Source organism: Asterias amurensis, chromosome 11 (assembly GCF_032118995.1).
Source record: "Asterias amurensis chromosome 11, ASM3211899v1".
In the NCBI taxonomy this organism is placed as follows: Eukaryota; Metazoa; Echinodermata; class Asteroidea; order Forcipulatida; family Asteriidae; genus Asterias; species Asterias amurensis.
Window position 1 is genome coordinate 5,324,571 of NC_092658.1, and position 26,291 is coordinate 5,350,861.

A 26,291-nucleotide genomic window follows, 5' to 3' on the forward strand; every position below is an offset into this window, starting at 1 on the left:
TACCCAGAAATTCAAATCCGGGTCAATTCTGACCCGAGAGTTGTTACAGTGTGACAAACACAAATTAGACTTAAAATTGATCCAATGGTTTAACTCAAAGGATGGTGAATGTCTTTGCAGTGAGCTAAAAATAAAACAACTGTAAAGGTGACTACAGTTAAATAATCAATTTGGTTTACATTACTTAAAAACCATACAAAACAATAGGCTGTACAGAGATGAAATAGTTGACATTAAAAAGGTAATTATTGAGTTGTCATGGTTTTGTATTGCACTGATTTTACTAGTCTTCGCCCAAATAAAGCAAAAGCAATTGATGAATCCAAATGATGAACACTCTTTTACATTGCTCCATAACACTTCAAGTAAATGATATCACGCAATTTAACGGAACTATTATTCGAGAACTATAGGGAGGTTAAGTTGCACGTTACACGAGCAAACGTGAACGTGAACGTCAGAAAATGTTGTTTTTAAAATCTCACGTTTTAGCATACGAGAAGTTGACATTTTTCACGTATCATACGTGAGCATGGAATACGCCCAAAGTGGTGACGTCACCTAGAAACAACACAGAACTGTTTGCGTAACGTACAGCCAAACCTCCCTACTCTGTTGTTGTTCAAGTGCGCCGCAAGCTTGTTGCTTGCATTGACGTTTTAACGTGGCTCTGTGGTTATACCCATTAGTCTGATCATAGAGAAAGGACAATGGTCTGACGTGGGTATCAAACAGAAGTAAAGCATTGTTGACTGCAAGTCGGTAACTTTTGTTTCGTTCACGTTTTCGACACATTTCAACCAGAAGATTATAAAAATGGGAAGGATTCAAGTGTCGTTTGTAATTTGTCTTGCTGCTGCATATACTGCCAAGCAAGGTAAGCATTTTATCTTTATTAAAAGATTATAGCAATAGAGTAATACTAAGTTTCGAAGAGAAACCAATGCACGTTTTGATAATGTAGATGAATCAATTATTTTCCCCGGTGACTGATCATGGGATATGAGTAGGCGATTTCATACTACAGTCATTTTCTTTACCATTTTCTTTACTATTTAAACAAATTAATACTATTATATATTTCCCCGGCCAAATTTTACAAAAAAAACATTTGTGTTTGTTGAGAGATCGGTGTCCGCTAGAGAGTCTGAGCGCCGGAGATGCAGGCTGTTTGGCCGTGGGGAAAATAGGACGAGGAGCCCGGCAGGTAACCCGGCCGGGGAGACACAGGACTCCGGTCCCTGGTTCCTTCAAAAGAGGAATTGGTATCCATGTCAATCCCTGAACCCCCAAGGAATGTTTTGGGGGAAGTAACATATTGTCTGTGAATCCGCATCCAAGTTATTTCCTCTCTATCTGTTATATTGTTTGCATTTACACTTCTATAACTTTAATTGTATTTTTTTATTTAATTGTCGGTGTATCTCCACTTATCATGTAGAAATGTCAGCCACTTTTGGTACAGACTTATAGAAATATATTTTACTTAGGGTTTTCGGTACATTTTAGAAAAACAGAATTAAAAAGACACTGCACTATTGGTAATTGTCAAAGACCAGTCTTCTCTTTTGGTGTATGTCAACATAAGCATAAAGTAACAAACATGTGACAATTTGAGCTCAATTTATCATCAAAGTTGCGAGATAACAATGACAAAAAAAAAACCCTTGTCACACAAATTTGTGTGCTTTTAGATGGTTGATTTCGAGACCTCAAATTCTAAATCTGAGGTCTCGAAATCAAATTCGTTGAAAATTACTTCTTTCTCAAAAACTACGTCACTTCTGAGGGAGCCGTTTCTCACAACGTTTTATACTATTAACCTCTCCCCGTTCATTGTAATCAAGAAATGTTTGATGCTAATAATTGTTTTGAGTAATTACCAAAAGTGTTCACTGCCTTTAATTTGATAGCATTCAAATTCACGCATTTTCTCCCAATCCACTCAAACTATAGGGCATACCGTTCTTATCAGCTTTTTGTGCATTCAATTTCGTTTTCGTGTACACATGATTTCGTTTTTTTCTCATTCACAATCGTTTCAGTTTAATTAAAGTAGGCTTTCAAGACTACACTTTTAACATTCTTGATTTGAATTTCTACTACATTATTTCCCCTTGGTAAAAATTATACGCTTGACAAGCTCTTGCTGCGGGTTTTTACGAAATTGTATGAATCACGCGGTCTCAATATTATATTGAATGGTCTTATCTGACCAGTGAATGTTCAACTGATGAATTTTAATTACTCATTTTGACTCTTATAACGGATCATTTACATTTTGAAACAGAATTGAATTGGTGTTAAAAATTAATGGATTTTACTATAAATTGGCGGAGAAGATCTATGCAAATTATTTTTTATATTGTTCAACTTGTATTTTTATTTGTTTGTACCTGACATCATACAACCAGAAAAAAAACCTGAAGATCAGAACAAATTTGTTCTAGTTGGTGACAAGCTGTAAAACCCAACTACTCTAGTTGATTAAATATATTTGGCTTCGTATAAATATTCTCTCGAGTGCTGTTTTTTGCTGTTATGTGACAAACAATGCACTTAATTTTGTTATTCTGTCACCAAGGTTGCCGTAGTTTCTAATTGCCCCACTTGTGTGCGCATAATGGAGTGACATGTTTTAATTGGGCACACTTTTCGCCTACTGTTTGTCCGTTAACTTTGTCATCAAACCGCCACACTTATTTTTAGCACAAACAAGGATATTTTAAAGATAATTACTTTAAGCAATAAGGGTTGTTTTTTCTTTCATTCCTTTTCCTGCAATGTCGATAACCAATTGAGCCCAAATTTTCACATTTTTATTTTATTTTATGCGTATGTTGGGAAAGACCAAGTAAGAAAACTGGTTTTTGAAAATGTGTTCAGTGCCTTTAATTTGTCCGTGTTATGGTAATTGGGTATTTTTCTAAAGAGTTTTTACTGGTGAATTTTAGACGCTTTTTAAAGCGTCTAATGTGCTGTCTTTTTAAGTGCGTAACAAATGAACTTTTACAATGTCGTCATGATTATAATAATTTTAATTGTTCCGTATTCATGTCATTTGGTATTGGTCAAAGAGCTTTTTATTGTGAATGTCAGACGCTTTTTAATCTGCTAATTGTGATATCGAGAAGTTTATAACAAAATAAGTATTATGTCGTTGTCATTATAATAGTCATTCTGAATGTGTGCAGAGTAAGCACTTAGATATTCATACAGTGTATTTGATGCCGTTGGATACGAGAACCGCTACCCCCCCTCAAAATAAACAAAAACAAAAACTTGGCCTAGTGCGACAGCCAGCCAAAAGCTTGTGACAGTAAGCTTGTCTGATACATCACCAATGTAAACCATTTGTAAACCATTTAGCATTTCAATATTTTCACCAAACAATCAATTAGGGCCTATACGCTTTATAATCAAGGACTAAAAGACAGCTTCTATTGTTATTCTGGTTGCCATGGCATCGACAGTGCTATTTCTAGCCCGCCTTTAAAGGCACTGGACACTACTCAAAATAACAATTAGCATAAAAACTGACTTGGTAACGAGCAATGAGGAGCTGTTATTAGACACTGCGAGAAACGGCTCCCTGAAGTAACATAGTTTTTGAGAAAAAGGTAATTTCTCAACCAAGCCTTTCATCATGCATGCACCTGAAAGAATACAAAGTAGTGACAAAAAGAGTGTTTTTTCTTTTACTATACTGAAGCAAATTTTATGACAAATTGAGCCAAAATTGTCGCATGTTTGTAAATTTAAGCATATTATGTTTGAATACATGCACTAAGTGAGAATACTGGTCTTTGTCACAGATTTACAAATAACTTACAGGGTTTACAGAAGGTAATGGTGAAAGACTTCTCTTGAAATAGTATTCCATGAAACGCTTTACTTTTTGAGAAAACATTAAAACAAACTTAAAGTGCCTTTAATCAGTCATGCCACTCAACACGGAGTGACACACATTTTAGTGGTAGTAGTGTTTTATTTCACTTTTCTCTTCCTCCTAGAGGCAGCCCATATTTTGTTCTGTTCCTCGTGGTTTCATGTTGACAAAATTTGTCATTTACTTGTGGTTTCCGTATTTCATTTTTAGGCCTCGTAAGTTGTATCGTTAGTCTAATAATTAATTTACAATTTATGATGGATAATGGTGGGCGCTATTTATATTTATATATATATATTTTTTTTAATCTAATATAATAATTTTTATATATCTGGTAGGTATTGTGTTATGTGCATAATAAATCATTCATTCCCATTGCAAACTGTTTTATAAGCTGAACTTTTACATATTACTTTATAATTTGACCTCCACATCAGTCGAGGAGCTAACAATAATTGTCCTATTGTAGCTTGGTTTAACTTGTGTTAGGAAAACGGATACTAAGTATTATATTTCAAGGCTGAGTCTATTAAATTTCCAGCCTCTAGTGACCGTGAAAATTACACCGCACAAGTAATATCATGCACTTGCACCGTGATCTATTCGGAATGACAAAGGGTTTATTCAAGTTACAAACACCAATACCATTAACACTAGGTGGCGGCAGACTTACCAGGTACATTGTTCATAGACCTTTATATCGCAAATACGCTGTACGTGCGCCATAGGCATTGATTTTGGTACATGCTGGTCTAGCTAGCGCTCAAATTTGATCCCAAGCTAGACCTCATTAAAGCAATTGGATACTTTCGGTAAACAGTGTTGTCCAAGGCCCACACTTTGTGTACCACAACTTCTATATCAAATAACAAACCTGTGAAAATTTAGGCTCAATCGGTCATCGGAGTCGGGAGAAAACAACGGGAAAACCCCACCCTTGTTTCCGCGCGTTTCGCCGTGTCATGACATGTGTTTAACATCAATCCTGAATTCTCGTTAGCGAGAATTGATAATTGTTTTCCTCAAAAAGTAAGGCATTTCATGGAATAATATTTTAAGAGAAGTCTTTCACCATTACCTTCTGTAAACCCTGTAAGTTATTTGTAAATCTGTGAACTTTTTTTCTGTTCCGAAAGTGTATAATGGCTTTAAACAGTTAGCGCTTGCGCAATGTTTATTTGCGAAAAGCTACATTGTTCCCGTATTTCTCGCACATTACAGAGAACATGGGATTAACCCACAGACATAAAGAACCCAGGTTCTCTTTGGCCCTTTTCGAAATGACGGCTTCGGCTTTGGATGCGGCTCAGGCTAGCTTGGACCCGCCGGTTGATTTGACAATTATTGCGCGTGCTTTGCGTATACGCACTCAAGGCTTCAGACGAGAGAACGGAGCCTCAAGCCGAATCTACAGCCGAAGCCGTGGTTTGAAAAAGGGCCTATGTCTATGGATTTATACTGTTTAGTCTGCTGCCTGCTGCCACCTATATCGTCCAAAAAGTCACATGCAAACCACAAACTAACTCACGTGCTAATATTGTTACCGTTTCTAACTTATTTTTTTCCCCCGTCAAGCTAATGGCAGGGAGTGCAACGCAGGACAGGAGCGTGGCAGCGACGGGCAGCTCCACTGGGTTATAAACGAAGACCCAGACGGGTGCACTAATCTGCGCATGGCTGGAGGTTTAAACATGCAACGACGGGTCAATCCCTATGTACAGAAGAGTGTTCCTAACGTCACAACACAAACCCAAGGTACCCAAATACATTCGACAGATTACGCCGAGAATAAAGGAGCAATCACGGTATGCATGATGTGGTCGTCTTGGGGGAAGGGACACCGTGCATCGAAAATTGCGCTGTTTTAGATCCTTGTTTTTTTGTACAAAGATACTTCAAAAAAAAAAAAAAAAAAGACAGTGAAAATTTATCTCATGAGGAAAGAGGAAAAGTCTCTATTTTGTTTTGTCACTCAAAACTTAGCAAACGAGACTTTAAAACACTTTTTTTTGTATATTTATTTATTTGTGGGTTGTTGGTAAGTTTGCTGGCTGCGACTTTGCTATAATGGTGAGAGACTGGCTACTGTTGTTTTAGGCCATAATATAGGTATCGACGTTGGGACCATTGGGATTTTACATCAACATTTAAAGTTGCCTCTTTAAAACTTGTGTTGTTATTTAATAATGATAACAATAAATCAACAAATAGGTGTCCAAGAGTAGTTTTCAGCAATTACGAATTAAACAAAGGAAGTGAAGTAGACTTGGTTTGATCAAGATTAGGGCTGAAGTAACCTGTGGTTATTTCAATAAAGATTTTTTTTGCCAGTTTCGAAAAAAAAAAAATCATTCAATCTAAGATTCAAGGCTAGCGTTGCATTACAAATTCGTTTGAAAAAATCCGACATCGCATTAGCATTCAATAAATTATTTTATCAAGCTCCAGAATTAGCATTCAACAATCAGAAGGAGTTATTCCATTTCAGCAGTTTGAAGTTCACTGTTCAAGTTAGACCTTTCAAATAATATATTAGGTCAAAAAGATCAATCAAGAGCCAGATGTAAAAGGCTGGTTAACAGTTCAATCGATCAGTGTGCAAATATTTGGTAGGAATTAATGGGAAAGCTGAAAATAAAAGTCTTGAATGCCATTTAAAGGAACACGTTGCCTTGGATCGGTCGAGTTGGTCTTTGAAAAGCGTTTGTAACCGTTTTTTATAAAATGCATATGGGTAGAAAGATGTTGTAAAAGTAGAATACAATGATCCACACAAACATGCCTCGAAATTGCACGGTTTTCCTTTTACCTCGTCGACTAACACGGTCGGCCATTTATGGGAGTCAAATTTTTGACTCCCATAAATGGCCGACCGTATTAGTTCGCACAGTAAAAGGAAAACCACGCAATTTCGAGGCAAACTTGTGTGGATCATTGTATTCTACTTTTAAAACATCTTTCCAACCATATGCATTTTATAAAAAAAGGTTACAAACGCTTTTTATAGACCAACTCGTCCGATCCAAGGCAACGTGTTCCTTTAAATACTAGAATAAACAAATGAATGAAAATTTAATCTTGTTTGCACTAAAACGAAACTTAGTGCAAATAGTGGACATTCTAAAACATAATCCACAGAGTTGGCAGCTAGTAATTTTGTGCAAGTCCATGTCATGTCACAAAGTCTGGTCAAAGCCGCAAGTTATAAGTTAAGTTATCAGTATAGTCACTCACAAATTGCATGATTCGAGTCAAAAACTTTAAAACTCTGTATGGGTCAGAACTGACCAGGATTCTTTGTTCCTTGGGGTCTAAAGTAGACCTATATAGGACTCTTCCTCTGTTCTATACACAGTACGAAAGTGTATTACACTTAAAGGCCGTCAGGGCTAGGTCTAAAGTAATATAGGTCAGTTATACATTTTTCAGTCTGACCCAGAAAATTGTCAAACTGACACAAAATCTAAAGTTAAAATGTCAAGATTTAACCAGTTTCCCGGTAAGCCTGACTTAAAAATGTTCAAGGCACGCAAGGAAACAATATCCTGGTCAATTTTGACCGGAAAATCTCAGTGTATAAAAGAAATCCTGATTTGATTTTTTTGAAAAACAAAATGCGTTTCCAAACATTTGCGTACATTTTTTCAATAATTGAAAGAATATTTTGAATAAAAACTACAACTATAGACTATGCGAACCTTAAAGGCAATGTGGACACTATTGGTCATACTGAAAATAAGTGTGGCATAAAAACCTACTTGGTATAAAAGAGTAATGGAGAGCTATTGATAGTATAAAACATTGTGAATTGAACTCGATCCTTCAACTTAAAGGGTCTATGTAACTTTTGTAGGACAACAAACACAATGTCCACAGATTTACACTAAACTTACACAGTTTGAAGATAATGGTAGTAGATAGCTTCCCTGAAAATATTACGTGCTGAGGTGCTGTAGTTTTTGGGAAATGAGTAAAACAATGTCATGAAAATAAGTTTCGTCTCATGAGACAAAAACTATTTTAATCATTTACAAACGTATTTTCATGACAATTTTTTACTCATTTCTAAAAAACTACAGCACCTCATTAAGTAATATTTGAAGGAAAGCTTTCCACTATCATTATCTTCAAACCCTGTAAGTTTATTGTAAATTTATGGACATTTTGAAAAAGTACTCAAATCCTTTAAGGTCTCGAATTCAAACATCTAAAAGCACACAACTTCGTGTGACAAGGGCGTTTTTTTTTTCCATTATTCTCTCCATTCAATTTCAACGACCAATTCGGACTGATGATACCCAAACCTACATCCGTATGGACTGTAAAAGGGGTAACCCTGTTTCAGCCCTAGGAGTAGGTGGCAACGGCCTTTCGAAAAAATATTAATTGTAGCCCACATCTGGAAGTTGCCTCCATGCCTTGTGTTTATGGCGACTTGTATAAACAAAGTTTTGCATATATTGAGATACACCCCGTGAGAAGACTGGTTTTTGACAATTACCAAAGTGTTCAGTGCCTTTAAAACTAGGTTCTTCATAATGCCTTTGAATTGCGTGTTTTCATGCAATGTGCGGTATCCGAATGGCTTGCCTCTGATAAAAGCGCAGAAATACCGTTTGTTATCTATGCTTACTATTAAGAAGTATCAGTAAACTGTTCAAAACTCTTTGTTTTCTCAGAGTCAACGTCTGCCCGTAATAACGCGTCACCATGCGAAGGTCTGCTGCCATCAGAGTTTGCAACGTTGAACGGAGATCCCAAAAAGCGTTGGCCTCAGGAGGGGTTTTTCAACACACCCTTAGAGCGACTCGAGTTCAGTGTCCAGTCAACAAGTAACGTCTTTATTGACTTTATTGAGACAAACGATATTGGTTGTGTAATAGGTGAGTTGCAATGTCGTTGTAGGCAGTTTTCAATTTTCGTATTGGTAAGAACAGAAAAGGAACTCAAAGAAACAAACTTGCGGTTTTCAGTAGTTTGCTGTTCGTTGCGATCTGAACACTGTGGCATGTTGAATCAAAAAGATTCTTAATGTTAATTTATACAAACAAAGGTTATTAAAAGTTATGAATTCTGAGACCCAATTATGTAGCACCTTCTAAGGGTTTACAAGGTGCTACGGCGGGATAGATTTATCGGATGTTCGGGAGACTTCTCGGTTCTGAAAAGAACTGTCCTGCTTTTTAACTACTACCCGGGCGGAAGGTGTATAGCAAATTGGCGGGACTTGCTACTTTAGCTTATAGGATCGTAATTAATTGCACTACCGCGGAGTCAGTTCTTGAATTGGTCTGAACGTTTCGACTAGCTTGCTCTATAGTCATCGTCAGGAGACTTCATGTTACAAATTAGACGGCCGCACTGACTGAAGGACGGACGGACAAAATCGGTATTTCATACAAGGCACGCATTCTGCTAAAAAAGCAGCTCGACAAAAAGCAGCGATTTTGAAAGCGATTGAAACAGATCCATAAACGATTCTATTCATGTTTTCAGAATTGGGTGAACAATCTCACATTTCCGAAAACCATGATGCCGACGTCACCATCGATGTAGGAATTACAGCTCGCTTTTGGGTTACGTACACCAATAACAAGGTTAAGGTAGGGAGAGATGGAGAAGAGTCACCACTTATGGAAGCTGAAATCCCATACATGAATATCAACTACATGTACATCATTTTTGATTCTGATGTGGAGGCTGAATGGCAGGTCCACTTTCCATGTGGTTACTCCTAAGTCAACAATCAATCAAAGATTCATAATGTAGGCCTACACTCAATCATCAATTCATGTTGTAAACATTTCGTTGTAAACTGTTTAGTGGGAACTTGATTTGCACAAAATTGTCAGAGATGGTATACAAGTGCACAAAAAGCCCGTATTTTTAACAAAAATCCCTATGAATAACATGAACTCAGAATAAAAGTGTGTTAAATTTCCCATCTTTTGTTAAGGTACAGGAACTTGACACGGTCTTGGGGTCGATTCAGTTTTTAATTACTTTATATCTCGCTCATTTTATGTGTTTCTTCACTGCTGTAAATGAATTGATTCAATTATTGTGCATAGTTACTTCATGTTGATAGATACAAATCCGCATTTTATTTTATTTTTACAGTTACTTTGTATTAAGTAGGATTTAAAACATTGTATAATGGTGGAATTATAACTGAGAGGAGGTTCGCGGTAACACCGTATGGGTGTCTCTTGTAGTGTGGTTTCTGAAAATCTAAAATTGCTGCCGGAATCCGGGTCTGTACTAATGAGTGTGTGCTGTGGAGAGTTTAACGAGAAACCACCAATCATTATTCTTGTTATTAACCACCAGTTCTTTAGGGCAACATTATTTTTCAACAAAAAATACTCAAACGGTGTCAGCGCAAGCCTCTTTAAGTAACTATAGGCCTAGTACTATTACACTACTTTTTAAAATTTTCATGGTCAGATTAACACCCTATTTTGGGTCACGTTGGGTCCGACCCATTTCTAGTTCAGTATGGCCGAGGGATCCGGGTCAAAGTGACCCCAGAATTGGGTAAACCTGTTAGAGAAATCAAGTTGAACAAAAATTCCACTTTTTAACCAGTTTCCAGGTCAGCTTGGCCCAGAGTTGAGTCAGGCTCGCTTCAACCCGGAGTATGGGTCTCTTTTGACAGCAAGTTATTTTTTAGATTGTGCTGTGGAGAGTTTACAGAGAACCATCAACAGCGGGCGCTGCACTGCTAACGGCTATTACCGTTATGGCAGGAGATTCTGTCCTCCCATAAAAATTATGTGCATAAACTTCATCTGACGTAGCGCCCGCTTTTGAAGCCTCGTCTTGATTGGGATTGAGTCAGTTCACGGCTTTGACAAGCTTTTCGTTTATATGGATGTTCTGCTTAATCAAATCAGTGTATTAAAAAGATTTATGATTTTAAAACACTACTTACAAACATCATTACATTGAATCAACATTTAGGATATTGCTGTAGTAATTAAATTATTCTGTATATGTAGGCCGATATTTGTAAGGTGTTGTTGTTCCCTCATTTGGCAAGCCAGTAGCGTTGCTGCACACGCGAGTAAATTTTACAATATTTCACTTTAAAAGGTATGTTTATAAACGGTTTGTCCTTTGTGAAACCACAACACATTAACTCCATTCATCTGACGTCATCACCACAATGACCTCCATATAACCATTTTTTGGGGGGGGGGGGCAGGTTCTCTTGTATCTGACTGTACAGTCTGCATTTTAGGAGACGCGATTTGAGCAATTTGACTCCCAAAATGACAGACTAAGGACAGACAGCGTGACGCTTGCTGTGACGTCTTGCAAGGGGTCAATACGGTAAAGTTTGATTTATTAGTAAAAAAAGAATTCTTAGGGAAGATCAAAGATATGTTTTTTTGTTGTCCAAATAGCCTTGCTCAAGGCAGTCGAATTATTCACTCCGAAAAAAGACCGCCGCTGTATAAAAACCCACCCGTATTCACTGTGCGTAAAACCCACCCGTATTCACTGTGCGTAACATCGCACGACACGATGCCCCCGTACACTATCCGCATGCGGAGGCCGTCAGGCCGACAGCCTTGTAGGGTCTGTGTTGAAGCCACTGACCTCAGCTCGTTACCATAATGCCCGCGAAAGATGAGACATGTCTACATCATCACACACCACCACCACGGACGCTCAGCGAGCATGATAGGCGTGTGTGATTGGACGTCAAAATGAATAATTCATTTGCCTCACATCCTGTGTTGTCTGATAGGTCTGACGAACGATATACATATTCATGAGCTGCATACTAGCATATCCTAGAGCCCCCCCAATTTCGTCCACTATTGGAATTTTTTCAATACAGCACATTAAAACGGGAGATACATACCCGACAAGGCTGTCGGCCTGACGGCCTCCGCATGCGGTTAGTGGTGTACGAGTGCGATGACTTGTGTGAACAGTATTCGTGCGATGTGACAGTGTGAATACGGGTTGGTCAGTCGGTGTGATCGCACACACCATGCACAGGGTATACGGCGGGTGGGTTTACAGCTGCGTCTTTTCGGAGCGAATAATGCGACTGCCTTGAGCAAGGCTATTGACTAAAAACCAACCCAGGGTCCTTTGATATTTTCCATGCTATGATTGGCTCGGTCTCAAAAGGGATCATTTGAGATTGTTTTACTCGGTTTTCTTTTTTCTTTTAGTAAACAAGATTAGTTGTACATACAAAATAACATATTGACTCCTGCAGTTCGATGACATCACCGAAGGTTCATCGCCAACTGAGGTCAATAATACGGTGGTCATTAACTTGAAGGTCTTAGTCCATTACCTAATGAGCCTTTCGTATTAAAAATATAGATTGGAAATGGAAGGCCGTGGTTTGTATTGATCCAAGGTGTGCAGCTCGAATCAATAAAGGAATAATTTATGGATGATCATTTTTTTATATCATTGAGCAGAGTTTCTTATACAGCTACATTGTACACTGTGGACCGCGGGAGTCTTTGTTTACGGTAACTATTTTCGGCTTACAAGGTTATAATTACTGGAAATAATTCCGCACTCCATAGCTCCAAATGGTCTGTGCGCGTATTGCACGAACAACAACAAAATCTCTTGCTAACATGTGATACGATTCTGTTTCTAAGACTGTAAACTTTTTTTTTTCGCTTTCGCGATTTGATTGGAGTGTGAACGAGGTGACAAAAAAACTGTATGAACTAACGTTGCGTCCATTGCCTGTTGTTATAATTAAGTTGTAGGTAGATTTGTAACGAATCTTGAGTGTAGATTCGTAAAAAAAAATAATCTACACTGTCATCAGTAGAGTCACGTCACAGAAATAATAACTAGTTTTCATTGGCGTTGATAACTGGATCTTTCCATATGTATGAAAGAGGCAAAGTCAATTTCCGGTACCAATGCCTTCTGACGCTTTCTGTTACGGTGATTTTCTACGTCATGCCACTGAAGGGAGACGTGTGTTCATCAATGGTCTCTGTTATCAATGGCGAAGAAGACTCGACTCTACAAGAAAAGGCATTCGAGGACTTCAAATCGACTTGCCGGAAGTTACGTAAGTGTTTGCGTGGACCCTTTATGTTTTTGTACTTTTAATTTGAAACGCAATGACAAGTAGGAATTGCAATTTTAATGATAATTGTTTAATGTAAAGACAGTGGACACTATTGGTAATTGTCAAAGACCAGTTTTCTCACTTGCTGTATCTAAACATATGCACAAAATAACAAACCTGTGGAAAAATGAGCTCAATTGGTCATCGAAGTTGCGAGATATGAATGAAATAAAAAACACCCTTGTCACACGAAGTTGTGCGTTTTCATCAGATGCTTGATTTCAAGCTACAATTCTAAACTTGAGGTCTCGAAATCAAATTTGTGGAAAGTTACTTCTTTCTCGAAAACTATGTCACCTCAGAGGGAGCCGTTTCTCACAATGTTTTATTTTATCAACCTCACCCCATTACTCGTTACCAAGTGAGGTTTTATGCTTATAATTATTTTGAGTAATTGCCAATAGTGTCCACTGCCTTTAATACTAACGCCAAAACAAGCACAATCACCCAACACAGTACCAGTACCATAAGCAGAGCCATAACAGCTACAGCAATAACTACTACAACAACAACAACGTAACAACGGCAACGGGTTCTGTGCAAAAAAAACACAAAAAAACCAAAAAAAAAACACGGGCATTACACGGTTGGGATTCGACCAATAATGATAATTATACCAACAATGAAAATAGGTATTTTTGCAAACTGGCAATAATGACACCAATAATGAGAATATTAATTTCTTTCAAAAATTTCTCTAAATAGTTGTTAGCATAACAATTGACTTGTTAACGATCAATGGAGAGCAACAACAATGTTAGACCGGACACATTAACGAAACGAAAATGGTACTGATAATACTCATTTTGGAGTACCCCTTATATATATATACACCGATGTGGGTATAAGCACTTCTAAACTCAGTACTTTCCCGGATTCTGTGGGGAAAAAAACACGGGCATAAATTACAAGGTTGGGATTCGACCCATATTGATAATGATACAAATAATGAGAATATTTATTTTTTTATAAACTGGCCGATTTCTCAAAATAATTGTCAGCATAAAAATGGACTTGTTAACGATCAAAGAAGAGCTGTAGATAGTATAAAACATTGTGAGAAGAAACGGCTCCCTCTGAAGTAACGTAGTTTTCGAGAAAGAAGTAATTTTCCACTAAAATATTTGAATTTGATTTCGAGATCTCAGGTATCGAAACTAAGTATTTGAAAGCACACAACTTCGTGTGACAAAGATGTTTGTTATCTCGCAACTTCGACGACCAATTGAGTTCAATTTTTTACAGGTTTGTTATTGAGTGCATAATGTTGAGATACACCAACTGAGAAGAATAGTCTTTGACAATATCTAAACGTATCCAGTGTCTTTAACTCTATATATATTATTGCCTGTATTAAAATGATACTGTGTGAAAAAAAATACAAAATTATTATTATTCATAAACATATGTTTTGCAGGGTCAGGATATGCCCCCGATGACACGGCAACGTGCTATGGTCCCCTCACGCCATCAAGCGGACAGTCTAAGGAGCGATATCCTACAGCCGGGTTCTTCGATCATCCCTTAGAGCGACTTGAGTTCAGTGTCCAGTTTACAGGAAATGTATTTCTGGACTTAAAATGTAGCGACGGCAATTTTGTTGCCATAGGTAAGTCAACATGTGTTCGGGGCATGGGCCCAATTTCATAGAGCTGCTTTGCGAACTAACACGGTCGGCCATTTATGGTAGTCAAAAACTTGACTCCCATAAGTGGCCGACCGTGTTTGTCGACGAGGTAAAAGGAAAACCACGCAATTTCGAGTGATACTTGTGTGGATCATTATATTCTACTTTAAAAATTTCTTTCTAATCATATGCATTTTATAACAAACTGAATACAAACGCTTTTCAAAGACCAACTCGACCGATCCAAGGCAACGTGTCCCTTTAACTCCTATTAATTTTCAGAATTGGGCACCACGTCTACAATTTACAACAGCAACCTTAACAAGTTAGCTGGCATCCATACGATCGATATAGGGACTTCATCTCATTTTTGGGTGACGTACACCAACAATATTATGAAGGTAGGGAGGGATGGAGAAGCGGCGTCGTTTATGGAAGCTGATATCCCAAATATGGAATTCAATTACATATCATTTGACCCTGATGGCACGTCTGCGCAGTGGCAAATCTACAACCTATGTGTTGATGCTTACTAATGACCAAAGGACTTGGTGACACATTGGTGCAATTTTACAGCCCGCTTTCAGTACAAAAATAGAGAATTACGATTTCGATTCATGCTGTTTTAGCTGTTCTCTGTAATGTTGCAAAGGTATTAAAGTGGTCATATTATTTTGTGAAGTAAAAAATATGTCATTTATAGCTAGTTTAGTTCAATTCAAGCATGGTTTTCTTTTGTGTTACAGCATTACAAATTTTAAAGATTGTAGTGAGCATTATTCAATAGCGAGAGCTACTGCGGGCAGTTTTTGTTTACGAGAAACATACGAAATAATACATTGTGGGATTAGCCCACAATGTGTTTTTTCTATAAGGGAATGAATAGTTTTTGAAAGGGGGATCGTAAGACAACACCTTGGGAAATGTCGCTCTAAACATGGTTGTACTCGGACTGGCCAGGCAAATTTGTTTGTCTGGTAGGATATTATCAAGCTTAAACATTTCCAGCAGGGCAGTTTCTTTCAACATTCGGGGTTAATATTTGCCGTTGAAACACAAGTATTTACCGTGCAAAATTGTAAATATTGTTTCTGTTCAATGGCCTATTTAATACAAGGTATAAAAACCGTGTATTATATAGGTCTCTGAATTACAAATACCTTGTTAATGTGAATTCTGTGGGTCTGCACTTTCAACTCGTTTTCTTTGCATAATATTTTGTGCGCCTATTGTGTATTAAGATATGGTGTCGCCTTAGGTTTTAGCGGTGTCGCAGTTTTGCATTTTCTTTAATAATAATAACAATATTAAAGTCACCTGGAAGTGGTATTTTGTCAAAATAAAGCTTTTGTCACTAATATATGTGTTTTGATGAGTGGAATGTGAATAAACAGTTACCTAAGGTTTTAAAAAATCAGTTCTTATGTTATTTACAAATTTAAGAGTAGACCCCGACCCGAGAGGGCGCTGTTCGTGACGTAAATTGAGGCAGACTTTGCCTGTAATGCGTAGAGTAAACACAATTGCAAAGTACATGTACGGACCAAGTCGTGAGTTTGTACGTTAAAAAAAATAAATAATTGTTTTTTTCCGGCAATGCCGACCAGGTGTATTGCTGCTGAATGCAGAAAAACACTTTTTGAAATGTCCCAACTCACGACTTGGACGTCGTGTACTTTGCACGTGTGTTTACTATACGCATTGCAGGCAAAGTCTGCCTCGATTGACGTCACAAAAGGGGTAGGCGGAGTCAGCCCCCAAACAACTTTATATATTTTTTAAACATATAAATCGTGACAAATATTTACTAAAAAAATTGTTTTATTGTTCGTAAGCATATACTCTTATGTTTGAAATAAAAAATTATATTTCCAGGTGACTTTAATAAAAATATTGAAATTTATACCGCGCAATTAGATAATGATTACGAACTAAAACAATGACATAGTATTAAACAACCCAATAATACTAAGTTAAAGCAACGTAAACAATAAGTTATAGATTAAACATTATTCTTTAATGTTTTAAAGACAATGGACACTATTGGTAAATGTCGAAGACCAGTCTCCTCACTTGGTGTATCTCAACATATGCGTAAATAACAAACCTGTGAAAATTTGAGCTCGAATGGTCGTCGATTCTTTCTCGAAAACTACGTCACTTCAGAGGGAGCCGTTTCTCACAATGTTTTATTCTATCAACCTCTCCCCATTACTTATTACGAAGTGAGGTTTGTTGCTGATAATATTTTGAGTAATTACCAATAGTGTCCACTGCCTTTAAGACACGCAAATATAAGTATACTCAAATTTGTGTGACAATAAAACAACACAAACTAAACTGACTAATAAAAAGAACAATATTGATTGTGTACTTTGTGAATTAAAAGATATGTTTGGGCTGAGATAGCATAGGCGATGATACGTACAAGTAAATCAACTAGAATGGGGGGGGGTCATAAAACCTTTTAGTAAAACAAATAGTATATATAAAGAAACGAAAATTCATGTCTATTAGACCACCTGCACATGATTATCCTACCCCTATTGGGGCAATGCAAATGCCCTAACGGGCCATATAGCTCTTTACCCTTTTAAATGTTACCCGACCCAAATGACCCTGTCTTTGACTTGGTCTTTAATCATACAAAATTCATTTTTAGTATAGACATTAAAGTTTTATACTCTCAAATTACACTTTCGAATTTAACAAGGCGGCAATTTGTCTCCAATTATAGGGAATTTTCTTTGAAAGGAAAGTTAACATCGTAAACGTGTTGCTTGGTAACAGAGTCGTAACTAAAGGCGAACAAATGGATTTTCAATAATGTTGTTATTCATAATGTATATATGAGGATTCGTTTGGGAAGACCTCGAACTCTAACCTATGGTTGGACCTACGAAAGCCTTGTAGGTACCCTTGAGGAAAGATCAAGTGTCTTGATAGCTTATGAATGGGTGCAGCCAGAGTCATGAATAATTGATAATCAAGGAAGTCAAACATGGGGCCCAACTGCTCATTAAAATTGGCTGCTGCAGCACAAAGAAAATTGGTTCCAATATGCAATCCAGGATGTTGTAGCTACTTTAAGAAATAAAAAGAAAGAATTTGACTAAAGTGCCATGCTCCTATTTTTATAGATAGTTATCAATGATTATAGATAAAGCAGAAACATAAATAAAATGTGAGATGTATAAATGCATAGCCTTGGGTGGTCATGTTTATTTACAAACCTAAACCCTACCAGTACAAGTAGCTCTAGTCAACTTGGAGCGGATTAGAATAGGGATTACACTGTACGCCAATTAATTCTTTGACTGTCTGGCAGGATCTCCCTGCTCTATATTTCCGAGAGGAGAGCCCCGTAGGAACCTAATGCCATATGGGCCCAACCAAAGGTTATGCTATATACTCTCACACTAGGGAGAATATGCTAGCGAATGTGCTTAATTGCGAACGGAAATATTTAACAATCGCTCAAACTTCGCAACATTCGCCACAAATTCACTACGTTCACAAGTCATTCTCCACCTTTATTACAGAGATCGGTCTAAATATGCTGCTCTACGGCAAATGTCCTAGCGAGTATGCTAACGGAAGGAAATATTTGACACTCGCTAAAACTTCGCAACGTTCGCCGTGTCTTCGTAAGCGTTGGTAACAAATTCGGAACCTTCACAAATTATTCCCTACCTCCTTACGAAGATCGGTCAATTTACAAACTGGTTTCTAAATGTCAGTGAGTGTTGCGAAGACGGTCATTCACCGTCGATTTTCGTAAGATCGGTAACGTTGGTGAAGCGTGCGTAAGCGTTGGCAACATTCGTAAAGGCATTGGCAAGCGTTGGTAAGCATTCGTAATATATTCGTAAGATATTCGTAAGGAGAGGGCCGACCGAGGACGATCGAGGGTTGAGACCGAGAAGAAAATATTCACTATTCAACCGCCATTTTGGACGAATTCAACGCGAAATCCAAACATTCATCTTCGCAAGAACATTCGCCACTCTGTGAGTAGAGGGGCGATACGAAGCGCTTCCTAGATTTCAGCGAATGTTGTGAAAACATTAATTCGCCATCGACTTTCATAAGCATAGCCATTTGTTGTGTATAAAGCGTGCGCATTGTGCGTAATATATTGGTAAGGAGGGGGGGGGACGGCCGGGCGAGAACATATTCACCATCAAATCGCAACTTTTTGGCGAATTCATCGCGAATTTCAATATTGGTATTCGCCCAAGGGGGAGAGTAGCATTATAATTCGAGCTCCTCCTATATGATTTCGTACTTAGTACATGTTTTCTTTGCAAGTAAAACCTACTGAATTGCTGGACGTTACATTTTTGTGGTACAGGCGGGTAGTGTGTTCGTAGATTTTGGACATACGTCCGTCAGTCGACTACGCCGGAGCCAATGAACGGCTCTCCCGGAGTAGCTCTAACCCACAACATATTATTTCTTCAGTAGACAACAGACATTGTATAAGATGCCTTTATTGGGAGTCATATATTAGCAGGGTGAATATTCATGCCTCAGCCTCTGTGATGACGAAACACTTGCTTATGAAACCCTGCTTATATGACTCACAATAAAGGCACCCTATATATGCAGCGTATGTCGTGTATGTAAATTGTGGGTGGAACTATCCGGGAGAGGGCTTTCCATTGGCTCTGACGTAGTCGACCACGACGTTTGTCCAAAACCTATGATAAACACTAGAAAGACCAAATACACGTCTTTTGGCAAACATTATTTTACCCTTTAGTACCATACCTGTTAGTACAAGGGCTTGTATCGAAACGGCCACAGCGGCCGGTAGGTTTGTCCTTATGATGTTCAGCATACATGGTGTGAGGTTAGGAATGGTGCGTTATGTGTCAGCCCTTACTCTTACTGTAACATTGGCATGGGCTTGCAACACCGTACCTCACAACAGAGAAATGTGTTCGACAATGATCTCTGTTGATAACGGAGAAGACTTGGCAGCTTTACGAGAAAAGGCGTTCGCGAACTTCAAATCGACATGTCGAAAGATGCGTGAGTAATTTTGTTGTTCTGTAATTCTATTTCTTCCCATGATTGTTTATTTGTTTAGGTTTAATTCCCTAATATGCAAATGAGAGAATCGTTTCTTGTGCAAAAACACGTTTTTTTCAGGGGAGTCTTTTTCACATTGGTTATACTATTAATAGCTCGCCATTGCTCATTTACCAAGTAAGTTTTTATATTTGAGTAATGACCAATAGTGGCCAGTGCCTTTAACCGCAGATATGCATGAAGAAAAACCAATAATTACACTTGCTTTCCAGAGTCCAGATCTACCCTTAAAGTCAACTGGAAATATATCTATATATATTTAAACATAAGAGTTTGTGTTTATGAACAGTAAAATATTGTTTCTAGTAATTGCTCGTCAAGATTTATATGATTAAAAAATCGGTAAAGTTGTTTGGGGGTGACTCCGCCTATCCCCTTTTGTGACGTCAATCGAGGCAGACTTTGCCTCGATCGAACATCGAACACACGTACGTGCAAGTACATTCAAATCCTAGTCGTGAGTTTGTACGTTTCGAAAACAAGTTTTTTAAAGCATTTTATTTCCGGCAATGCCGACCAGGTGTATTGCTGCTGGAGGCAGCACAACAACTAAAGATGGGGTCAGTTGGCAAAGTGGTCCGGTCCGACGTTTTTTTTTTCAGCGCTGTGCAGCGAACACTTCGAGCCGTCGCGAGGTGCTTTGAATCCGGATTGAAGAGAAAAGTTAATCTTAAACATATGACTTCATCCCAACAATTTTTCCAGGTAGTGGGAAGTCGAAGAAGGTACCTGAAAGACATGATGAACCTAGATGAGCATTTGCCTAACGTGAACAAATTCGGGTAATGTTTCAACTCATGAGGGCATGTTTTAAGCTTGCGCCTAGCGTCACAATCTTGTGTTGGTACTGCATGCGACTCACCATGCAGGGTAATCCGAGTGGACCGTCCGCACAGGCTGCAGCCATAGTGCGTGCAGTCTTCTCCGTGACCGTAGTTCTGTACGTTGACATCATACTGATACAGACGTAGTGTACGGGGCCAGACTACACATTTTATCTTCAAATAGCGCGCCTCGGTTGACGTCACGAAGAACGCCCTCTCGGGTCGGGTCTATTCTTAAATTTGTAAGTTAAATGAAAACTAACTTTTTAGAACCTTATACTACTGTTTATTCATATTCCACTCATTAAAACACATAGCTTTGTGACAACAGCTTTATTTGACAAAATACCACTTCCAGGTGACTTTAATGACGCGTCTCAATGCTATGATCACTTCACAACACCGAGCAGACACACATACCCTCAAGAGGGGTTCTTGAACACCCCCTTAGAGCGACTCGAGTTCAGTGTCCAGTCTACAAAAAACGTCTTTCTGGACCTGATGGACGCTAGCAACAATTTAATTGTTATTGGTAAGTCAAGCCATAGTTATTACATAATATATATCCAAAGTTAAACATGAGAATATTACTTGAACTGGTGCTTTTTAAGAATGAGGTTTATTTATAAATAAGAATGAGGTTTATTTATAAATATTTACCCTCGAAACCCTAAGGGAATCTAAAAAGGAAAAACATATCTTTAGTCAGACATTATAATTGCAAGCTTTTATTAGTCTAGAAACCTAGCTTCTGTCTGCTTTGTTCTTCGAGTGGGACAATAATTCGTTCAAATGCGCAAGAGTTCATTTGGGCTTTTCTCAATACTATTGATAGCAATTCTACAGTCTTCCAGATGGTCTAGATGTTGTAATTTATTAAAATTTGCGCGGGTGGGATCAGGTGTGTAAAACATTAATAATAACACATTACAGACTTAGGCTCGTTTGTGTACGATCAATCAATCAATCAATCAATCAAACGTAATTTGTATAGCGCCTAAATCAAAAGTTTGCTCAAAGGCGCTGAGGCACAGAAGAAATAAAAAGTCATTGATGGTAGGCCTCCTGAAACAAGTGGGCTTTCAGAAGTGCCTTGAATGTGTTGAGTGATGTTGTGTCCCTGATGTGATTGGGAAGTTTATTCCAGAGTTTGGGTCCATATACCGAGAAGGCTCTATCGGCAAAAGTGATGTGACTTGTTCTTGGAACTACAAAGTATGGTGAACAGGAGCTGTTTGACCGAAGGAGTCTCCGTTCAGCACCAACTTGCAGAATGTCTATGATGTAATGAGGGGCTTGTTGATGTAAGGCCTTGAACATGAGAACGATGACCTTGAAGTCGATCCTTTGTTGGATGGGGAGCCAGTGAAGTGTGATGAGTTCCGGGGTGATAGAGTCGAACTTGCGTTTCTTTGTGATGAGTCTGGCAGCTGTTCGTTGCACGTTATTTAGCCTCCTTTTGAGTTTTTGGGTGATTCCAATCAGAAGACTGTTGCAATAGTCGAGTCTTGAAGTGACCAAAGTGTGCACTGCAAGCTTGGTTGCGTCGACAGTCAGTAGTCTGCGGGCCCTGCCGATGTTAGTGAGGTAGAAGTTGGCAGTCTTGATGATGCTTGAAACTTGCCCGGACATAGTCATTGCAGGGTCAAACATGACTCCAAGATTTCTGACTGGCTTGGTTTCGACTAAGACATCAACTCCTGCAACTTTAACTGATTGAAGATGAAACTTGGCGAGTTGTGCTCTGAAACCGATCGCTATTACCTCGGTCTTGTCAGCGTTGAGTTTGAGAAAATTAGTTGACATCCAGGCCTGTACCTCAGTTATGCAGTCTTCGACTTTTGATACATTTTGAAGGACTTCAGAAGACTTGACAGGGCAGATAGATGTGTAAATCTGAGTGTCGTCTGCGTACATGTGTAGTTCCAAGCCATGTTTACGAGTGATCTGTCCGAGAGGAAGAGTATATATCAGAAACAGCAGGGGGCCAAGGACTGAACCTTGTGGAACACCAGACAGCAGCTCACGAGATTGCGAGAAATGGTTGTTGATATGGAGACGTTGCGTTCGTCCAGACAGGTATGATGCGAACCACTTCAATGGAATATCCTGCACTCCCAGCAGTTCTTCCATCCGAGCTAGTAACACTTTGTGGTCGATCGTGTCAAAAGCGGCACTGAGGTCAAGCAGAACTAAAATGGTGATACCTTGCTTTTCCATGGTCCACATGATGTCGTTGTGAACCCGAAGGAGTGCTGTTTCGGTGCTGTGCGAGTCAATGAAGAATCCAATCCCTTGAGACAGCGGACCAGTCTATGTTGCAAAAAAAATGAGCGGGTAAACGACCTTGCCCAGGCCACTCAAACTTTAGATTATGCTTCTCAGTCGTATTCTCATACCAGCAGCAGGCATGTGAGTAACTATCCATGGAAACAGAGGAAAAGAGAAAACCGGGCAAGGATACAACCCCCCCCCCCCAGAAAAAAAAAAAAAAAATCAGCTGAAAAAAAGAAATATCTCACATGCCTGTACAAGTCAGGTAAAAGTGCATTTTGGTTAAATTCATAACGCAGATTAATTTAAAAAAGAAGCTTAAGTAGCCAGTTGTAAACTGGCAGTGTAACGAAGTTACCGAACTAATTACGATTAAAGTGTAATTTCTTCTTTTCAGAATTAGGCAGCACCTCTCGCATAGAAACGGTCGCATCCATGCCAGCTGAAAGCCAATACGTAAACCTAAGTGATTCAACTCGCTTCTGGGTGACGTACATCAACGGTAATGTACAGGTAGGAGTGTACGGACAAGAGGAGCCATTTATGGAAAGTAATGATTCCAACATGAAAGTCATTACGTATGTAATATTTGACTCTGACGCGATCGCTGAGTGGTTCGTATACATGCCATGTGATGCTGCATGATGTCATTCAAGTTTCATGATTAGTTTGGGTATTCTCAAGGTTTTCTCTATCAGCAGAAAAAGGGAAAAAGGGAAAACAACGAAAGAAATTTCACAAAATACAAACAGATTTTCGACTCTTAAAAACGTAGTCACATGTGTTGTGTAACGCATGTAAAAGAACCCAGTGCATTTTTCGGAAAGAGAATGGGTTCGCCCCGGTGTTTCTGGCTGTGGCTGCTGCATGCGCCGTAGCACCTTGTAAACCCTCATTACAAGGTTCTAAATAATGGGGTCTCAGAGTTCATCAATGCAGTAACCTATCCTACTGAAAGTTTGTATATAATCAGCGCCTTGAATACATTGTTTTGTAGATACGTGCACTATAAGACTTCGATATTTAAGTTTGACAGTTTTTCATGTTGTAAATACAAACTCCTCGTTTGATGTGGTAAAAACTAAACTTGTCAGTAAAAACTAAACTTGTCTAGCCAAAGATGCCCTCCTAAAATAATTAAATTTAAATCAAGAAATAGCCAAACCAATGAGTACATATTAATATATCATAACAAGCTTAAATAATGAACTCAATAAGATAATAAAACAAAAAAATAACCCTCAAAAAGGAGGCAGGAGATAATGGAGTCGCAGGAAAAAGGCACAGCAAAGACAGTGCCTCCTCAAAGATTTTAAAGAGCAGATTGAAACTACAACAAATTTAGTTGCTCTGAAAAAATGATGCTGGGCAAAGATATAATTAAAATGGCATTGATCCTAACACTGACATTTGAAAGGAGTTACATTGTCTCACATATTAATTGCACATTCTGATAAGCATGTGGTTTTCAATATTTCGCTTCAATGCGTTTAACCCAATAACAGTGCTGTAACCAAAGGGAAAATCATTGATGTGGTGCTGGGTTTTAGATGTAGCGTTATATGGAAGGCGCCCTCTGTTGATTTGTGCCAACGGTGTTCGTAGTCCCGATTTGAGGCCAAAAACACTATTGGAGCAATTGTCGCGTGTTAGGTTTTTATTCTTAAATAATAAAAAAGCAATCCACCTTGATTTGTGGTAACGATTTGGAACATATGAATTGTGTTAATGGTCAAGTGAAATGGATTTAAAGATTAATATCAGTTTGACCACTATATTAATATTTGAGAATAAAAACTTAAAGGGAAGGTACACTGTTGGTGATTGTCAAAGACCAGTGTTCTCACTTTATGTATCTTAACATTATGCGTAACAACATGTAATTTTTTTAATTCAATTGGTCATCGGAGTTGGGAGAAAATGATGAAAGAAAAAACACCCTTGTTGGACGAATTTGTGTGCTCTCAGATAGGAATACAAGAGTTCTCGCTAGAAGTATTTTATTTTTTAGTGAGAAATCACCTCTTTCTCGAAAACTACGTTACTTCAGAGGGAGTCGTTTCCCACAATGTTTTATACTATCATCAGCTCCCCAATGCTAGTTACCAAGTCAGTTTTAAGTTATTGTTTTGTTTTGAGTAAAAACTGCACAATAATGCCTTGCCAGAACTAAACATAATATGCAACTGGGAGAGCGGCTCAATTTTGACAACATACAACAATAAGCCTTTTGAGATATGGCGAACACAATGGGCCAGATAAATAAAAACTAGCATTTGCTTTTACTAGTCTTTTACTTAAATCCTTATAAATAAAAGTAAGCCTTAATATTGCTAGTAATTGGTCGAACTAGTAGGTAATATCAATGCTTGAGGGACTCTTCTTATTGAGATGTAAATAAAACCGACATTTTACTATTACCTGATAGTTTCACAAGATACTGGGCCGTGTAAAGGCCAGCATTAACAAAATGTCGACAAGTTTAAGATCAGGCATGAGAATTTGCTAAAATCTCTATAAATAACCTTTTACTAGAAAAACAGCATTTACTTGAACGGATTAGTAAATGGTCAGAGAAAAGCCAAATAGCGGGGTATTCAGGAGTATAACAATAGAGGCATGGACTCGCTGATCAATAGCGATTAACTGAAATGCAGGCGGGGCAGTTTCCACTTTTTTGATGGCGGCAGTGGCTATGATGAGGAAACAGCCAGCCTCTCCACGCCAGCGCTCCAAAGATTGGTTCTTTTAGAGCAATTAAAGTACACAACAAATTTATAAGTAACATTTATAGTTGGATCATTAGACCAAGGGAAAAATAACACTTTAATACTGACCGATACCGAGCCATATATGCAACACTGTTGTTCAAGTAAAATCTCAAGCCCCTCATGCAGTAGCTTGTAAAAATACAAGTAATTGCTACAGTATGTTAGTAAAATGTCGTTTTTATTTATATGTCTAAAAGTGAAAGGTAATCCAGCGAGCAAAATGTTCATGCCTGATCTTTTACTTTTCAGTCTTCTTGCTAATGCTGAACCTTTAACTTGATAAGTAATTGCTAGTTTTTATTTATCCGGCCCAATGCTACGACGCTATTAGATTTGGGTAAATGTATGTGTATACTTAACACCCAAACCAAACAGTGCACACCTATTTCGTCCGCCTTACCTCAAAAAAGGCTAATAGCTCCTTGCATTGCCTTGTGCATAGCACGATTTAGCACCAATTACTACCATTTCTAGTCTGCGCTAGTAAACAGTACCTATAATCACAGTGACTCACATCATTAGCATGAACCCAGATTGCAACAGTTAATTATATCTTCTTATAAAAATAAGAAGACATATTTTGCAAAGGAATACTTTGATGTGGGCCTTGAAGGCATTTGAAGCAACGGCATTATCAGAAATTCTACTTTTCAACTATTTAGACTTTTTTGAATATTTAATT

The 26,291-nt window shown here is 38.2% G+C and overlaps 3 protein-coding genes across 3 annotated transcripts; all 3 read left to right on the top strand.

Moving 5' to 3' along the window:
- Nucleotides 1-632: 632 nt before the first annotated feature.
- On the top strand, nucleotides 633-10,948 carry LOC139944368 (uncharacterized). Its single transcript, XM_071941371.1, has 4 exons — nucleotides 633-877; nucleotides 5,465-5,644; nucleotides 8,569-8,772; nucleotides 9,386-10,948. The coding sequence occupies exons 1-4, from the start codon at nucleotides 817-819 to the stop codon at nucleotides 9,625-9,627; spliced, it is 687 nt and encodes a 228-aa protein (XP_071797472.1). The 5' UTR covers nucleotides 633-816; the 3' UTR covers nucleotides 9,628-10,948.
- Nucleotides 10,949-12,766: 1,818 nt separating this feature from the next.
- On the top strand, nucleotides 12,767-15,179 carry LOC139943844 (uncharacterized). The gene is made up of 3 exons (XM_071940679.1): nucleotides 12,767-12,956; nucleotides 14,434-14,625; nucleotides 14,926-15,179. Exons 1-3 carry the CDS (start codon nucleotides 12,767-12,769, stop codon nucleotides 15,177-15,179), a joined length of 636 nt encoding a protein of 211 aa, XP_071796780.1.
- Nucleotides 15,180-19,475: 4,296 nt separating this feature from the next.
- LOC139944312 (uncharacterized) lies at nucleotides 19,476-23,483 on the top strand. The gene is made up of 3 exons (XM_071941303.1): nucleotides 19,476-19,680; nucleotides 20,923-21,096; nucleotides 23,236-23,483. Exons 1-3 carry the CDS (start codon nucleotides 19,476-19,478, stop codon nucleotides 23,481-23,483), a joined length of 627 nt encoding a protein of 208 aa, XP_071797404.1.
- Nucleotides 23,484-26,291: the final 2,808 nt, after the last annotated feature.

What these genes read in the sequence shown, in the direction of transcription:
- LOC139944368 (XM_071941371.1), top strand. Translation starts at nt 817, where the DNA reads ATGGGAAGGATTCAAGTGTCGTTTGTAATTTGTCTTGCTGCTGCATAT. An exon ending in TGCATATACTGCCAAGCAAG is followed by an intron (nt 878 to 5,464) that starts GTAAGCATTTTA and finishes TCCCCCGTCAAG; the next exon opens with CTAATGGCAGGGAGTGCAAC. An exon ending in CGATATTGGTTGTGTAATAG is followed by an intron (nt 8,773 to 9,385) that starts GTGAGTTGCAAT and finishes TCATGTTTTCAG; the next exon opens with AATTGGGTGAACAATCTCAC.
- LOC139944312 (XM_071941303.1), top strand. Translation starts at nt 19,476, where the DNA reads ATGTTCAGCATACATGGTGTGAGGTTAGGAATGGTGCGTTATGTGTCA. An exon ending in ATCGACATGTCGAAAGATGC is followed by an intron (nt 19,681 to 20,922) that starts GTGAGTAATTTT and finishes TACCACTTCCAG; the next exon opens with GTGACTTTAATGACGCGTCT. An exon ending in CAACAATTTAATTGTTATTG is followed by an intron (nt 21,097 to 23,235) that starts GTAAGTCAAGCC and finishes TCTTCTTTTCAG; the next exon opens with AATTAGGCAGCACCTCTCGC.
- LOC139943844 (XM_071940679.1), top strand. Translation starts at nt 12,767, where the DNA reads ATGTATGAAAGAGGCAAAGTCAATTTCCGGTACCAATGCCTTCTGACG. An exon ending in ATCGACTTGCCGGAAGTTAC is followed by an intron (nt 12,957 to 14,433) that starts GTAAGTGTTTGC and finishes TATGTTTTGCAG; the next exon opens with GGTCAGGATATGCCCCCGAT. An exon ending in CGGCAATTTTGTTGCCATAG is followed by an intron (nt 14,626 to 14,925) that starts GTAAGTCAACAT and finishes ATTAATTTTCAG; the next exon opens with AATTGGGCACCACGTCTACA.